Source organism: Protomyctophum bolini (genome assembly GCF_963924005.1).
Source record: "Protomyctophum bolini genome assembly, chromosome: 13".
Classification (NCBI taxonomy): Eukaryota; Metazoa; Chordata; class Actinopteri; order Myctophiformes; family Myctophidae; genus Protomyctophum; species Protomyctophum bolini.
In genome coordinates this window covers 36,006,181-36,024,822 of record NC_137874.1, presented here as the reverse complement: position 1 = coordinate 36,024,822, position 18,642 = coordinate 36,006,181, and the positions used below count along the sequence as shown (strand labels likewise).

At 41.2% G+C, this 18,642-nt stretch overlaps 1 protein-coding gene across 1 annotated transcript in view; it reads right to left on the bottom strand.

Moving 5' to 3' along the window:
• Positions 1-7,148: 7,148 nt before the first annotated feature.
• Positions 7,149-18,642, bottom strand: part of sez6a (seizure related 6 homolog a) — a gene marked incomplete at its 3' end in the record, with an annotated part of 51,811 nt that continues 40,317 nt past the window's right edge. The window contains exons 9-15 of the mRNA XM_080779813.1: positions 14,275-14,471; positions 10,678-10,872; positions 9,427-9,618; positions 8,025-8,219; positions 7,647-7,682; positions 7,432-7,540; positions 7,149-7,308 (exon numbers count right to left, since the gene is read on the bottom strand). Of these exons, the coding sequence (XP_080635939.1) occupies positions 7,149-7,308; positions 7,432-7,540; positions 7,647-7,682; positions 8,025-8,219; positions 9,427-9,618; positions 10,678-10,872; positions 14,275-14,471 (1,084 nt within the window). The remainder of the gene's footprint in view (positions 7,309-7,431; positions 7,541-7,646; positions 7,683-8,024; positions 8,220-9,426; positions 9,619-10,677; positions 10,873-14,274; positions 14,472-18,642) is intronic.

Sequence of the window (18,642 nt, the reverse complement as noted above, 5' to 3'; positions counted from 1 at the left end):
TACTGTAGCCATCATACCTTTTTAGATTTAGTTGTAACACAAGGGAGCGGGTGTAACTCAACAATGTTAGTAACTATACCACAATTGTAGATTTGAATCAAGCATCTACTGTACATAATAAGTTACTTCATCGCTGAAGCATGTGCTCATCAAATATAAAAGTAAATGAAAACCACTCCAAACGGAAGACAAACAAAGCCAAACATAAAAAAGTTATAACAGTATGCATACATATTACGCACGTCATTCTTTTATCACATTTTTATTTAAGTTTTATTTATTTAAGAATAGTCTCCGTAATGCCGAAAAAGACGTCCCCGTCTGTGGCTGTAGCAGACATGTGGGCTGTCTGTGCTGTCTATCTGTGATTAACACGTGAAATGAAGGGGACAAGCTGACACATTTCTGAAGCCCTTGAGCAGGCCCTCAGTCCTCCTCCTGAGCCCATGCAGACCCACTGAGTGCACATGCAGAAAATTTACATTTTAATGGCCAAGCGCTGCCTGCTGCTGCTGCTGCATCAGAGTGCAAGCTCAGCCAAAACTGTGGCTGGCTGCTCACAGAGTGCACACAATATAACCCCCTGAGACAGCCCAACTCGTATGTTATTGTCACTGCCATGCAGAAACCTTGTATCTCCGTATTTCATCCTTTTTTTTTTTCTTTCCATAAATTAAGTTGTATTTATTTGATGAAGGGTTAATTCGGACTTAAAGCTGTAGGAAATATACTTGCCATTGATATAGCGGTTGCAAAGTTGAGTCACCATGCACCTGATCCCTGTGGTGGGTGTTCTGGTCTGCTCTGGTTTGGGTGAATATTAAGTAGTTCCGGTCATTTGGTGGGCGTCTGGGGGCCATGCATTAAAAATAAAGTAATCCACAAAACTAGCATAATTTGTTCTGTTGACCTATTTCTACCATATAGCGCAACTTTCGTTCAACTTAGAACCCTCTGGAGCAATGTTTTGTGTTCAGTATCGCTACGCCAGCAGCAGCACAAAAGCATAGTTCCATGCCTGTAATAGTTTTGTAATAGTTGAATAGTTTTTGTAATAGTTTTGCCTGTAATACTAATGATTGGAAGTGGTTGTCAGTGGGTTTTATAAGCAATACAACAGCAGCTTGTGGTAAATAGTGTGTTAACATAGCAATTATATCCACAGCCACAGCATGGTGGAAAACCTGACAGGTGGAAATGGGTGTGACTTTTTTGGGGAGCAATTTGGGGAAATTAATTTTGATTGTATGATCAATTGAAAAATCGGACAGATCAGTCTTGACTATGGAGATAATGTGTACCGATTGGTGCGATGTTTGGCCAAAATATGTAGGAGTAATATAAAAAAATGTATCAGCCTCCTGGTGGCACTATAACAGGCCAATGTGAGAAATGGGGCAGAGGTTTTTACTTGGCCTCCAAGGACTATGTGCACAGTTTCATGCCGATCGGTCCAACGGTGGCGGAGATAAGCTGCTCACAGACAGACGGACAAAAAGTACAAGGCAAGGCCAATCCATAGATGGATCACAAGTTATTGGGGTAGTGTCACACTTTGCCCTAGAGTGTGGGTATAGTGTTTGCCGAAAATATAAGGCACTTGTAGGAAGAACAGCCAAAAGTTGGAGAAAACTGTCAGTCAAAGCAGGACTGCAGAGGTGTGAGGACCGAGGGCCAACCTGCCAGTTGCTGTGTAAATACCTTTGTTTAGTTTTGATCGTGTGAAAAGGTGAATAAAGAACAGACTTCTCTGCATCCAAGGTCTCAAAATAATATAATTCTCTGCAACATACACAATAGATAATTCAAACTTTAGCCATTCAGTCTCAGTGGCAGGCTGAACTGCCACAGGTAGACCATAATATTGTAAACTTTATTTAAAAGCATAATTTTATTTGAATATAAAATAACAGTGAACAGGAATCCCCACACTGATCAATTCCTTTCAGTCACCTCATACTTGAGGGATTAATTATAATATCAGAAACACCTCTTAAACCCACCGCCCAGTGATTCTTAAACCATATCGGATTCTCTCCTATGTCAAGTGGACATCTGACACTGCATTCCAGAATATAACACCAGCTCAAGGCCACCCCAGTTTTAATTAATTGATAACTCTGTAGGATGTGCCAATAATAGTAATCAACCACAATTAACAGTAAACATGTGGATGTGTATAAACCGCTTATCAAAACTGCAAGGCTAAAGTCATTACTTGGCCCAGTACCTCAGGCTCTATCCTGCACGCCTCCACAGGTAAACTCGGCGATAAGACGAGAGAGAGAGAACAGAAAACACGCGCACGGACGCGGACGCACGCACACACACACACACACACACACACACACACACACACACACACACACACACAGTTTACTGCATTGAGCCGTTACAAGAAAAGGCCCTTACGTATTTATTTACTAAAGAATGTATTTGAAGATATAGCAGAGACAGACCATTGCAGTAGATCAGACAGGCATATAAAGTCCTCATTGTCAAAATGTAGTAAAGCAGCTGTTAAGACCGCAAAAGATAAATTGGGTTATCACCGGCCATGTCACATGCTAATGGTTTTATGTTACTAAAAATATGCCAGTATTTCTAATTGCATTCTCTCACCTGTCCTAGTTTAATGAGTTCAATTCAGCTTAAGGATATACAGAATGTGATCATTTAATAGTGTAATACATGTTCTATATTTCAGCTTGAAGTCACCAATGAATGGTGATTTGGGCCTTATGCAGAATTAACACTGCCACCTAGAGGTGGATTTGAGCATTTTAAAAACAAGCTACAGCTGTGTGTCTTTGAGACTCCTTGTCGACTAGGACTAGTTAGGAGGGAACTGTTTGTGCAAGTAACTTGTAAATTACAACTCTCCTCCTGGTCAGAGAATAAATGCAGGCTAGCCTGCTCTGTAGTGAAACCGGACAATCTGGAGGTGGTTGTGTTGGGAAGGAGGAAGAAGCTGGAAGCTATTCAACTATGATGAGCTGCTATTCACCTGTTTCGGTGGGAATGTACTGGGGCTCCTTGTGTGACCTGCTTCACTTTCTCCACACTTCTATTCAGTTGTCACAGCCAGTGTTGCCATGTCTGCTTATTATAAGTGACGTTTGGCTTGTTTTTCTGTAAAGTCACTTGTAAATATTGGTAGTAGCTGGTTGTGTTTTTGGGCTTGTTTCTAAAGTGTACAGTAGTTGCTTATTTGGGCTTGCTTCCTAATGTTGTTTAAACCAGTGGTTCCCACATTTCTTCATGTCAAGGGACCCCAGATTAATATGTAATTGTCCACGGACATCTGGAAATATTTGTGCTTGTTTTCATAGCTTGTTTTCTCTTGCAAAATCTGGCAACACTGGTCACAGCAGCAACAGCAAGAGGAAAAATAAGTTATGCACACACAAAACACGTCAAAGTCTCATGGGACACTGGAAACAGGTGGATATAGGGATGAGGAACACCTAGTCACTCAATTGCACCCTGGGTCCCTGGCACAAGACTAGCGTCATCATTGGTCCCAAATGTAATGTAGGCTATATGTAACAGATGTACACATAAGATAGGCATGTTATTGTTGATAGTCTCATACTTCTACTTCATACTACTATCTTCATTCATTTACATTTGTAATTTAGAGATGACTAATTTGAATGCCATTATTGGAAGACTGATATACTACTGCTGACTTCCAACTAATGTAGCCTACAGGGAGGGAAAAAATAATAATAACAAACGCCACCAAAGGTCTTTAGCATTTTACTTTATAAAAATAACATTATGGCAATCCATAGATTTGCAGATCTGATTTGTGGAAAGAGAAACATACAAAAGCCCACAAAAAGGAAATATTTGGGAGCAAAGTTGCAGGGAAAGTTGAAAAGTATGGAGAGAAATTCAAAAAAGGCAAAGCTTGAAGCCTATACTGTTAGTGTATACGACTGTGTTGCTCGTGGAATATAGCTTTGTTTCCACGATGCAACAATGTTGGATAGATAACCAATTAACTACGGCTTTAAGGTCTCTAAAGAAACTAGATCTCTTTAATTTGTCCTGTAAAAACCACACAAGCACAAGGAAAGGTGATCATAAAGAATGGTAAAATGTTTACAAATAAATATTAAATTAGTGATATACACTTGTACAAACTACCCTGAATATACAAAAACATCCAAACAATTTCAAAACAAGTGCACATGTGTTAAAATGAGCTACAATAACTTATGCCAGCAGAGTAAAGTAATGTAACTGAAATGGTCACAGATGAAAATGGTAGGGCATTATATTTTGTTGTGGTCAAGAATATAGGCTATATGTCTTTCTTGGGCATATCAGTAAACCTGAAATTGGAGTATATAGTACCAATATGTGAACAACAGCATGTCAGAAACTTATAGACATAAAACATAAAATTAGCTTTAGAAATTGATTGGGACTTTACTTTAGGGGGCACGTCCAGCTAGATACCTAAATATTATGCAATTTTTTTCAGGACCTATATTACTACATTGTGTTATGTTATAATAATGGGTGTTGTGGTGTAGTCCGCTCCAATTAAATATACTGGATAAAGCTTGCAATCAAATAACGGCTTAACAAACTTAAAATAACGTATATTATGTTGCACTGGTTAACATGATAATATAAAAACACCTGCTTTTAACAATTGCAATTTTGAAATTGTTATAAACAAAAATATTTTGTAGGGATGATTTGTCAGTGAACTAGTGATAAAAACATCATTGCCAAACAAATAATCTTTACATCTCAGTCGCTAAACATAGTAACCTAATGTAAGAATTACTTTAATTAATTCATAGTATTTTTTTAGATTGACTATTTATGCCCCCTATAATAAAGTGCAGCATGTTGTATACTTAAAACAAATAAGAAAAAAAGAAAATAAATGACACACAAGCAGCATTAATAAAAAGTAGTGGTATACTAACTCACTGTACCATCATACAGTACCATCACAATACTATGGTACAAGTACAACAGCATCACAATTGTATCAACGTTTGTGTTTTGTTTTATCATCAAAACAGAGTGGGCTGGGTGGGGGTGAAGTGTTATATATAATGTTCATTTAACACTACTGAGAGTGTACAAAATAATGTATGCCTAATTATTACATTTTTACACTCTCAGAGTTACAAATGGGTAGATTTATCGCTGAGGATCGCTGTAGAAAAGAAGTGTCTTGAAGCACTGTGATTGTGCTTTGAAAACATTACAGATATTGAAACCATGCACTATTTTAAAACTAAAGAGTAGTTGTGGTAGAGTATGTTAAATGTGATTTAAAACACCCTTCAAGTTTTTGTTGTTCCCTTACGATTAAGAACACGTATATGGGCCGTAGCGTTCACATTTAACCTCAAATTCAGTTCTGTTATTATTATTTTCTTATCGTTTATTGCAGATTCATCCGCTTTTCAATCTCAAACCACACCCGCCAAGAAATTGAATGTTGATATTTATTTATCAACGCCAAATGAGTGAACCATACATGTCCTATTTAACATAACATAATTTCCTACTTAATGTTTTATTTAGAATAAATAAGACAGAGTAATAATCACTTCCTTGATATTAGAACAGGTTTAAATATCTTCATTATGAATGACTTAATGAATTACTTTTCCAATCCCCTACACGACTATTTGACTTTAGTAGAACCGTTTCTCATAGCATTTAAATGATAATTGAAAGGAGAACAGTGGAGGAGGGTTGCCTGCATGCTCACTCCTGCAATATGATGACTCTTATCACCTGAGAGGCTCCTGGGTGCAAAAGGTACATGCATTGACTACTAATAAATGTACTGTCCATAATCCAGTGAGCCCAGGGCCCTAGCTGAGAGCTGAGGCACTAGACACTACAGTCCCTGTGAAGTCACAACAAGCCTCGACAGTATGTTCAACAGTCAATTATTTCTAGAAAGTCACCAGAGCTCCCTATTGAGACACCAATGTTTCTCTGATTCAAACAAAGATTGAGATAAAAAATAATACCAAACGTGTTGTTAGTGTACAAGGAAGAATCTTTTCACTTTGATGGTCTAAGAATTTAAAAACTCTGAAAGGTGTTTCAAAACACTGTTTGTTGGTTCAAAGCATCATGCTTTTGTTTCACAGCAATAGGATCAGACTAATTTCTGATTGGTTGCAGTCATTAACACCATTCATTATTACTTCTATACACTTTATTTTGACAGTGAAAGTGGGAGGAGTAGAAGAACAAGGACATTGGTTGGATCGGTTGCAGTGCAGTTCTTCTTTGAGTTTCTGTAATTGTATGGGTGGCAGGCTGGCAGAGGTAGTCAAACCTATATGGCTGCAAGGGCAGGTGACATTGAGTGAGTTGAGATGTTTTCTTTATGGACGACTGTCGGCTTCAGAAGGAGGCCTCACCTCATAGCTCCGAAGTGCGACAGACATACATTGACGCTAGTATCTATGTGTCTGCCGACGCTGAGGGGAGGAGGAACAAAATGGAAGGATGCTCCAGTCAGACTAGATAGTAGATACTCACACTCTACACATGACAAGAATAGTAAATGAAAGAGGAGTCACTGGACATACAACAGCCCATAGTAAACTACATACGTACAGCACATACATACTGTACATACATACATACATGCATACATATTATTGTGATCGTGAAATGATAGACAGATACACAGTTAACAAAACAAGCATGAATATGAGACAGAATGTGACTGGTCACATCAAGATTTTCCAAAACAAAAACATTGAACCATACAATGGAGATGGGGGATGAACTACTGTATACACCATTTTGTCATTTGGTTAGCATTAAGTCTTCAGACTCTTGCTATTTAGAAATCCAAATGTAAAACCCTTAAGATCCTTGCAGACGTTCTTTCTGCTGCTTTTCAGAAAAAACGCATCAGTCTGCAAGGACCTTTTTAGATGGAAGTTAAAAAGAAGTTGAAACACAAAAAAAAAAGTTTTAAAACTAAGCATTCGCTTGAGAGGTCACAGTGCCTGTTGAAGCAGGACCAGTTTGGAGGTCAGTGCATTCCTGTCGATGGGATGGAAGATGAGGTGGACATTGCCCTCTCCTGGTGAAACATGAAATGGCAGGCGGGGTTGTGCCAGATGGTTGACGGTGGATCAGGACAGCACAATGGTGTTCTGTGAATCCACGTCTTGTAGATTCATGAAATCTGTACTTACTCCGCTGTCATACACGGGGTTTTCAAAAGCTGACTCTTCAGTCATATTGTCATACGGAGGCAAGGATGACGGCATTCTGATAGACTTCCCCTGGAATCTGCGTGACGAGAGCGGAGAAGCATTGTATAAAAGCTTGTTTAAATTGAAAAGTGTAATAAAAGGAGTAAAGATAAATTGCAAATGATAATACGTTGTAAATCAACATTTCCCTGCTGCTTACTTTGCAAAGTAGATGTACATTCCAAGGACAATGACCAAAATGACTGCAGTTGGAACGAAAACTGCGAGGGCTACATGGGTGCCCTCCATACCATATTCTGAATCGGCAACTAAAATAAGAAAGATAGAAAAAAACACATTATTGTTGTATGGAGGCTCCTTGGTAATAGACAAATTATTCGAATGATATTGCAATGCTTCATTGTAATGACATACCATCCAGCCTACGTTCATTCAGATATTGGGTTGTCGCTAGAAAAGAGTAATCACAGTTTAGTGAGTAGGCAAAAAGTACAGTCAAAAAGCTAGTACTGTGCTATAGCCATCCATTCACAGAAAATAGCAGATCAAGCTCACAAGCACAAGGTGTTGTGAGCTTGTAGATCAGATCAGCTATTTCTTGCGAAGTGAATTGGTGTTTGAGGAGGAGAAAGAAATTGCAGATCCAAGGATAGACCCGTGGGAGACACCGGTCAATGGAGGGTTTAAGTGGATATATAGGGTTTAAAAGGTTCGTTTCCAGTTTGCACCTTTTATTTTCCTGTGTGTGGCATGTTGCGTAATGCATAACTATGGCGTGTAGTCGTTACCCACCTCTGCAGGCGGGGGGCGTGCCGTTCCACTGTGACGGGTGACCGGGGATGCAGTGGATGGTGGGCTCCCCCTGCAGGTCATATCCGGTGTGGCAGGAGAACGTGAGCGTCTCCCCCGCCTGGTAGAAGGCCTTCTCTGAGCTCTGCATGCTGGTGGAGGGTGCACCCGGGTTCCTGCAGGGCTCGTACCGCTCAGCTGACGGGAAGAGAAGAGAGAGGGTGACAATGCATGCATTTGTAACGCCCGGGATTCAAACTCAGGTCTCCCGCGTGAACGTCCAATATGTTAACCACTAGACAAAAGGGATATGCCTATGGACCGGGGGAGATATTAGGCTTTTGAGAGCATCAGGCTGAGGCTCTGAGCCACTCTGCTACACATTGCACATAACATAACCTTCTCAAAACCTATACGTTTTAGAGCAGAGGAACGTTCAGGCTGTACGGCTTGTGCATGGCTTAACTTGGTAGTAGATGTCATCACATTATCCTGCATCAGTGGTTCTCAACCTATTTTGAGCTCTGACTGGACCACTAGCATATTTCGAACAATGCTCATGGACCACCCCTCCCCACAATAAAAATATTGTAGATCATTTTAGTATATAAGAAGTGATTTCTATTCCATTACAGATTACATATTTATTCTTACCTGTGTGTGGCGTTGCCCACTGGTGGGATCTACAAGCTATTAGCTCAACTTCTTCTTTCAACAGTCTTTCATTTAAAGCCTTTTCCCCCACACTACGCCTATTCATACGTTTTCTTACATCTTACCTACCAAATATTATTTCAACATATTTTATTTTGGATACATTTAACGACGGTACAGTTTTTAAATATGTTTTAAATATTTTCTCTTGGACCATCAGATGTCATGACCACTAGTCGTCCATGGCGGGCCACTGGTTGAATGAGAAACTATCGTGATTTAGTGCTGATTTAGCCTGGTTGCCTCGGAAAAAGTGATACTTGTACTGTAAAGCAGTGGTTGTCAACCCTTTTCATATCGAGGCTTATTTATTCTGCATTTGAGCCACGGACCACCACTTGAGAGATTTAGCCTCTCAGACGCGAAACTAAAGACTACTGTACGTCCACATTTCCATGCTGTATTGATGTTGGTACCATAGGAGAGATAACAGGCAAACAATCAAAACAACAATTCCTCTACATTCTAATGCAGATGTTTAACAATAATTTAACTTTTGAGAGTGTACCATTTACTCCACCATCGACTCCACCATTTAGCTGGGGACCACGTGGAACCTCCTCAAGGACCACACACGTCCTCTGGTGGCCCCCGGACCTCTGGTTGAGAACCTGAACCACTGCTGTAAATCACATAATCCTGTGTGCGTGCGTGCCGTGCATGCTTTGTGTGCGTGTTTCTGTTGACTCACGGATGCATTTAGGCAGCCTCTCGCTCCACTTGGGGATGGCTGAGTCTCTGTTGTAACAGGTGAGCAGGCTGCTGCCAGACAGACTGTAGCCCTTGTTGCAGGTATACTGCACTGTTGATCCCACTGCGAAGCGGCTGCCCGTCTGCACCTTGCGACTGTGCTCCACGTTCCCTGGGTCTTGACACATCAATACTGGTACCGGCACATAGAATCACATCGTACAGAACTGTGTTAACCCATTTTGACAGATCAGATTCTACGAATGTCTTCTACATCCTGACAGTTTTCTGAAAAAGCTATGTTTCTTATGTCAGTCGTTCTTCGGTTTTTCAAAAATAGCAGACCTACAAGCTCGTAGCTTGTAGATCTGCTATTTTTTAATAGCTAAAGCATGGGTTAATAATAATAACAATCACATGACTTGAGAAATGTACACCTGAGGCCGATGCTAAAAACACAGATTTTTTTCTTTTACAGAATTCTCAATGTCTCGGCTGTTACAATGCCTATTATTCAAAGTAATTAACCATTAATATCAGTGTTTTCCATATTGTATTGGCATTGTGTAGTGATTGCTCAGCATAAGATAACCAAAAACATCATCCAAGCTCAAGATAGACTTTATCTAAACCTAGTGTAGCAGCCACTAGAGGGAGGTATAGGTCACTAGAGGACAAAATTACATCATGAGCGATCAGCATAAGCCCTTTCTAAACAGGCAGATAGAAGCCTCCAATCACACATTGAAGAAGGTGAGGACGTAAATTTGTGATTGGCCGGAATGGGATGATGTATGATGTGTGATGATAAGAGCGCCACTCACTTCACACAGGTGTGATCTTATTGAATATTATACGCCTGGCTTAAGTGGACCCCACACTTTTTGAGAACCAGTGATTTAGAGTTTTTTAAGACGACAAATAATTGTCCCGTACAACTTGGCTTCTGGAAGGAAGAGGGGGAAAATATTAACCCATTCTGACCGGGCACCCATTTTGGTGTTGGCATCATGTTATGCTTTAGCTATTGAAAAATAGCAGATCTACAAGCTCATAGCGCGCCACCGAGTGGCGCGATACGAGCTTGTAGGTCTGCTATTTTTGGAAAATTCGAAGAACGACTGACATTTTTAGAATCTGATCTCAGGTCAGAATGGGTTAATCAGACCAGTGTGTGTCCCGTGGAAACCTCGTATGAATCTGATCTCAGGTCAGAATGGGTTAAAATATTGAGGTGGCCTCCCTCACTCACCTTCCCGGCACGTGGGCACCTCTCCACTCCAGGTGAGGTCCCACTGACACATGAGGATCTCTGAGCCCAGCACCTCGTAGCCGGGGTAGCACTGATACGTGACCACCGTGCCCTGGATCAGGTCCGGGTGGGACGTGCTCTTCCAGCCGTTGGTGATCTCCGGCAGCTCTGGACACGTGTCGTTCCGCGGCACCTCTGTAGAGAGAGAGAGAGATGGACGAGCAGTTAGGTTAGGAAGAATTACTCACATTTGTTACTTATAGGTATCAATACGGCAATGTAGAAATACTCCCTTACAAGTAATAGTCTGGTAATCAAAGTTTACTTCAATAAAAGTACAAAAGTATTGGTATCAAAATGTACCAAACATAGAAAGTACTCATTATGCAGAATGTCCCATTTCACACAAGGGCTGTGCCATTACTGTCTATAATGCAATTATGAAAACCATGATAAACATTAGCTCTAGCCTACATAAAAACAAGTTGTTATGCTATACTGTATATTGTAACATTTTTGGTGTAATAACGGGATTACAATATACAGGCATGGACTGGCATTGGGCAATTGTACCTGTAGGTAGATAATAATAATCTACTGTACCTACGGTACACGCAGACACATTTATTTAGTTACAGTTATTTATGGTAGGGCAGACACTTTATATTTCTGTAGTCTTCTATAGCTGATAATGGCAATATACGGCTCCAGTGAGACAACTCTATAGGGTAGACTCTGAGGAATACACCAAAGCGTTCTGTGCTGTGTCCTATATGCGACGTACTAAATACTGATGATTGCACATACACAGTAAAATCCTCATCTTTTCATTATTTGTTACTCACAGAGAGTGTACAAAACTAATTCAACCAACTCGACCCCTGAGGGTTACGTTTATACACTCTCAGGGAGTGTACAAATAGGGTGTTTTTGTGGTTTGTTGTGCTGTACACGTTAAAGTGATTTAGGTGTGCCAACGTGTTGCAAAATTAGACAGTAGCCAGCAGTATTGTCAGTGCTTGCATGCATTTGCACATTTTATGAGCTGCAGCTGTGTTGCTTACTGTACATCATGTTGCACTATATGGTAAGCTTTATGCAGCCTCAGCCTGTACGTTTCAGAATTTACCCTGAACCAGAAAACTAACTGCAAAATAGGGTTTTTCATGCCTCTTTAAATTATAGCACTGGGGGCTTTAAAGCTGCTAATTTGCAAGACCGGTGCCCTGTGTCGCGTGCCAGGAGAGCCACAGCATATTGGCAGTGGCACCAGCCAGTCTGTTGTCCCTTTCACTGCAGCACATTAACCCATTCTGACCGGGCACCCATTTTGGTGTTAACATCATGTTACGCTTTATGTATTGAAAAATAGCAGATCTACAAGCTCATATCGCGAAGAACGACTGACATTTTTAGAATCTGATCTCAGGTCAGAATGGGTTCATCAGACCAGTGTGTGTCCCGTGGAAACCTCGTATGAATCTGATCTCAGGTCAGAATGGGTTAAGCACTGGGTAAATGTAACTGATGTGGAACACAGTACACTGTTATTGAGTGTCTCTGTTTGTGGCCACTAGCCTGCTCCTATGCACAGCTTTGTGTGTTGAGGGGCCTCCTATGCACAGCTTTGTGTGTTGAGGGGCCTCCTATATGCACAGCTTTGTGTGTTGAGGGGCCTCCTATGCACAGCTTTGTGTGTTGAGGGGCCTCCTATGCACAGCTTTGTGTGTTGAGGGGCCTCCTATGCACAGCTTTGTGTGTTGAGGGGCCTCCTATGCACAGCTTTGTGTGTTGAGGGGCCTCCTATGCACAGCTTTGTGTGTTGAGGGGCCTCCTATGCACAGCTTTGTGTGTTGAGGGGCCTCCTATGCACAGCTTTGTGTGTTGAGGGGCCTCCTATGCACAGCTTTGTGTGTTGAGGGGCCTCCTATGCACAGCTTTGTGTGTTGAGGGGCCTCCTATGCACAGCTTTGTGTGTTGAGGGGCCTCCTATGCACAGCTTTGTGTGTTGAGGGGCCTCCTATGCACAGCTTTGTGTGTTGAGGGGCCTCCTATGCACAGCTGTGTGTGTTGAGGGGCCTCCTATGCACAGCTTTGTGTGTTGAGGGGCCTCCTATGCACAGCTTTGTGTGTTGAGGGGCCTCCTATGCACAGCTTTGTGTGTTGAGGGGCCTCCTATGCACAGCTTTGTGTGTTGAGGGGCCTCCTATGCACAGCTTTGTGTGTTGAGGGGCCTCCTATGCACAGCTTTGTGTGTTGAGGGGCCTCCTATGCACAGCTTTGTGTGTTGAGGGGCCTCCTATGCACAGCTGTGTGTGTTGAGGGGCCTCCTATGCACAGCTTTGTGTGTTGAGGGGCCTCCTATGCACAGCTTTGTGTGTTGAGGGGCCTCCTATGCACAGCTTTGTGTGTTGAGGGGCCTCCTATGCACAGCTTTGTGTGTTGAGGGGCCTCCTATGCACAGCTTTGTGTGTTGAGGGGCCTCCTATGCACAGCTTTGTGTGTTGAGGGGCCTCCTATGCACAGCTTTGTGTGTTGAGGGGCCTCCTATGCACAGCTTTGTGTGTTGAGGGGCCTCCTATGCACAGCTTTCCGGGTCTGAACACAAACATTGACTTGTGATCTGGGCTGATCACCCCAGAGCGATGATTTTAATTGGCTGAGCAAAGTAGGCTACATATTGAAGATAAAAGTGAGGGCAGAAAAGTGAAGACGCCAAAAGTGATTGGCCAGAATGACATTTGTGATGATTTGATTGGCTGAGCACGGAACGTATGATGATTGATGATGCATGGCGATAAGAGCGCTCCTCACTTCAAACGGTTGTGATTTTTTACTATAACCCCTTTTAAGGGTCCTTCGGGTTACATTTGTACAAATGAATACTGAGGATTTTACTGTGTGTACTTACTGTCTACACTACAGTATGACAGTTTCTAGTCTAATGAGTGCAAATATCGCCCGATAACCCCACCGACTCTCTATGGAACCCATCACTCTGTTTTATTTACCTTATTATACCTGTAACCTAGCAACAGTATCCAGCCGTCAGAAACTAAACGAGGTTATAACCAGCATCACTTTCGCTACTGGGCGAAAATAAATTGTAACGACTTCATCAAATATATTGGATTTGAACTATTGAATTATTTTGGTCGGTCCACTGCAGACGACCGCAGCAGTGCCAATATTTTATGGTTTAATAGCGCACTATCTTTTATGTATTATTGCTATTCTGTGCATGTGGATAATCTTAACAGTGTCCTTCTGTTTGTCAGGATTTGTGAACATAAGCCAGTTGTGAACAATCTCCTAAAGCTTAAAAGGAGAAAGCAAGAACTCATGTCATCAAGGAACTGTTTTCTAGAGAATAATAATTGTTTTGACATCTTTTTTGAAAATTGATTTTTTTATTTTATTAAATCGACTCATATCGTCTGGATTTATATCGATAATCGGTACATGCCTAAGATGTTTGCCTATTTCCGCTAAATGTTCACCCATTTACGACATTCCCAGAAAAGGCATGCTAGGGCTGATGTGATTAAGAATAAGGAAGGCAGTGTTTCATCAGTGACGCCGTGACGGTACCCTCACCAAAGAAGTGGACGGTGAATCCGTTGTTGTAGCCGTAGATGTTGGTGGCGGGGTCGGACTGGAACTGGATGGTCACATCGGCCATGGAGGTGTACAGCTTGAAGCGCGAGCGGGTGCCACTGTACTGGCCCAGGATGTTGGCTGTGAGGTCATCACCGTCATAGAAGGTCAAGAGGTCATTCTTGCCAACATGGAGTCTGTGGAGAAATTATGTTATGAGTTAGGATTTACAATTCATTATTTTCTTGCGATTCATTAAATAATCAAGAAGCATGTTTTTATCAACATTTACGAGAACGAGAAGTTTGAATTAATATTGGCCAAATCGATTACCGGTAGTATGATTTTGTATCGTTTTATTATTCTATATTCTTTAAATAATCGATTAAATCAATTGAGTATTCACAGAGGGAGACCATTAATACTGAGTCATTCAGGCATCATTTACACAAAATAAATAGCTGGATACGTTCCCAGACATAACCTTGTTGATCTTGTAGGGTAGAGCATTGAACACTTCTGTGTATTAGATGCACAAGAGGAATATTTACGTGCATGTGTGCCGTTATTTGCAGCCTGCAGTGTTTTCTGTAGACAATGGATGACTCTGATGTGTTGTAAAGAGCACTAAATAATTCAACATACATTTTTCTTTGCCGCTACTCTGCTCTCACAAATGTACCACACTATAAATAATATTATTTGCAAATACGACAGCATAATAAACACCTTAAAACGTTCTTAGCCGTTCCCTAACTGAACACAACATCAATGCCATGATTATTGAGTCAGTAATGTCCCCTCTTGGAAAAAGGCTAACTTTTTCAGTTTGCACAAATGACTGTGAATCCTTCAACTTAAGATTTAGGTTTTCTTACAAAAAGCAAACAACTTAAACATCCTGGCAGCCAAGACCCTGACCACAAAATACGGGAAGAGGGAAAAGGTATAGAATGAATTGAAGTAATTGAATCTATAATGGAGAAAACAGAAATAATCATTCTATTCATTATATTAGACACGTGTGTGAGAGCAAATACAATGGCGAGTTGGCAACTCACGAAAAACACAGTTTGCCTTAAGCTCTGCTGTAACTGATTAACTTAAGAATGCATTAACCTTTCCATATAGAGATTCATAAGTCCTTGCCCTCTTTTCTGAGCGAGAGCAAAGCTTGACATTTATTCAGAGATAGGGGAGGGCAAGCATGGGGAGGAAGGAGAAATAATAAGCCACGGAACCCGTCATAGTTCCCCGCTGAAATAATCTGCAGGGAAAACTCTGCGGTTGTTCTTTATGTGCCTCAAGGCAGGTGTCAAAATAGCTGTGCAGGTCTCTGAGCGCATCTGTGGGTTGTCTTCTGTTAATGTTCACTGGCTGTCTTGGTGAGCACTTAAGGGTGGTGAAAAAGGAGGGTTAGCTGCATTCTCCAGTCAACCTTGGATGGAAAACATTGTCTTGTAGCTATCGTTCACCTGTCTCCTGCATCAGATATACAGCATATTTAGATTTAACTCTGCATCTACTGGAATAGACTGGCTGGCTATAATGCTATTTTGAGATACCCATGAGACTGTTTGTTTAAAATGTAGGCCAAAATAATTTATCTTCATAAGAATGTGTCCCAATGAGTGGCAGATGGGGAAGTCATAATTCAACCCCCACCCCTCCTACTCTACCACAAGTTATGATTCAAGCAGTCATTTAAGAGTTTTTCTTTTTTTCTCCCCCCATTCTCTTTCTTTGTGTTAGCCTGATGGCATTTGCTCTATGTCTACATAAAATGTTTCCTATTACCATCTATTTCAAGCCTCACAGGGCTCTAAAGATGATCCAGCGTATACCTTCTGATCCAGATTGACCTAACCATGGCCTTTCCTCTTGTGCCAACATTAGACCAAATTATTCCACTTCCACACAAACAAAACATCTACTCGGCAGGTTTCCATAAAATCATTCATGCTCCAAAGAGGTAGAACTACACAGCTTTTGGTCATCCTATTGACTTTCCTCTATGCAAGAAATATTATTGCACATATTGTATAGGAACTTTGCACATTTCTATAGAGTTATTCTCAATTGGGATCAGTTTACGACTCTCTCCTCTTTGCATGTGTGTGAACACATACCTGAAGTTATGTAAAATGTGTCAGTCATGTAGCAAATACATGGTAATAAATAAACCAGATTGTATTTAGAAGGCTTTTCTGACATTTTCTTCCCTTCAGGTTTGACCTCTAAGCAGCCCCTATTAAGCCCAAATATCATCTGCTGAGAGGAAAAACATCAGTGTCCCAGAAGAATGAGGTGGAGCTGGACAAATTGATCCCTCTGATTTGTGTTGCTCAGCAAATGGAGTAAATTAAGCCTCCATTTTCTATCCATAGATCTTGAGGCAAGACAGCATAGGTCTGTGTTGAAGATGCTGTATGACATAAGTAAATGTGCCTAATGCTATGCTTTGTCGCACGACGGTCTCAAGCACCGGATTTAGCAGACCTAGAAGCTCATAATGCACTGCAGCGCTTTGTGAGCTTGTACAGTAGATCTGATATTTTGAGTCGGAAGAAATTTCTGATTGAATCAGGCTTAAAGTTGACTACGGTTTCCATGTGAGGTTGCTCAGAGCACACAGTCACAAATCCTAAGGATGTAAAACAAATCATGGTAACATGGATTTGTTTTGCAGAACCTAATAAGCATTGGGCCAAACGCTTGAAGGTAAACTGTCAGATATATAATGTATAATTCAGTTCTTTGGCTTCTCAGGCTCTCAGTAAATCTTTCTGAATGTCTTGTCTTCAGAATGTCTAACCTGTAGAGAGAGATGCAGACACAAATCATACTGAATTGTCTCCACCAGAGATGAAAACAAAACGAGGAGAAGGATGTTGGAAGTAAAATGTTACGTTAATAATGTACAACAATCCAATGAAGTATGCAGCATTAATTTATAACGGTTGGGCTGAATAGAGGAGAGGACTCATTCAACAAAAACAGATATTTCGCAACATTTTTAAATAATGAGGTTCCCTCTACTTGTGCTTGGACGTTATTCCTTTTTTAATTAAACTACAGAGAATTGATTATTAAAGGCCAGGGCATTGACCCTCTACTGACTGAGCTCCAGGGTTTATTGAAAAAATGACCATTCCATCTTCCTGTGGAATGGTGCTGAATTCCACTGTCCAACCAACACATTTCCAAATGACGAGGCCTTCTACTGGGCTCTCTGAGTGGCCAAGCCTCTCCTCACGCACTGGCTAAAGTGTAAAGGACACTTATATGCCATAAGAGTGTTCATTTGTTTTGTCTCGTAGTACTTTATTGTTTGTGCTGTGCTGTCAGTTGGTGATATAAGTGCTATAGAAATAGTTATTGTCATTGTTTGTTTATTTATTCTTAAGTCTTCAGCCTGGTTTGTAAAACCCTAGTGCACATTGTAATGCACAATCATCTCCACAAGAGGTCAGAGTGAAGCCAGGTGTCTTTATCTACTACATTAACAACACTATGACAAAAACAAATATAAACTTCCACAGCGTTAAACTGGCAGGCATTCTGCCACTGTGTGCAGATGACACGATCATTATGACTGCAGGTGGGAAGTCACCTGTTGTTCGCCTCTACAACAACATGGCTCCGTCTCGACTCCTGCTCCTGTGTTAATTAGCATTGAGCCAACCCTCCTGTTTGGCCTAAATGAATTAATCAGCCCTCATTATGTACACCGTTCCTCTGTAACTGCTGCTACAGACATGGTGATGAATGATAATAGTGGGTTGAACTGAACGTCTTCTCATTAATGTCAAAGTGTGTGTCCAGACTAGTGTCCACCCTCCTGACGAGACCACGCTCATCCACAAGAGTCGCCGCTTTGACTCTGTATGCACGCACGGACGGCACACGCACGGCACGCACACACACATGCTCTTACACATACACACGCACACACACAATTTAGACAATTTACAATTTAGGCAATTAGCTCTTATCCAGAGCGATAAGCAAGAACAAAAACCATTAATGCATCAAATACATAAAAATAGTCATCATGAATCGTAAGCTAATTAGAACCTAACAGTGGAATATCTATATGCTGATGAAACTATAAGTATGTGTAACTAGAGTGCTATGTCTACATAAAATGTTATCTAAGTTTCATAAGTATACACCTGTGAGGTCGTCGAGGCTAGGGCAAGTGCTACAGGCTAAGATGGAGTCTGAAGAGGTGGGTTTTCAGACTACAGCGGAAGATTGGGAGTGAGTCTGCAGTAACTTCTGATTGCTATGGGAAGTGCATTTCCATTGTTTTGGAGACAGAAGGGAGGAGAGTTTGGGGCGTGTGGAGCGTGGAGCACGCACGCA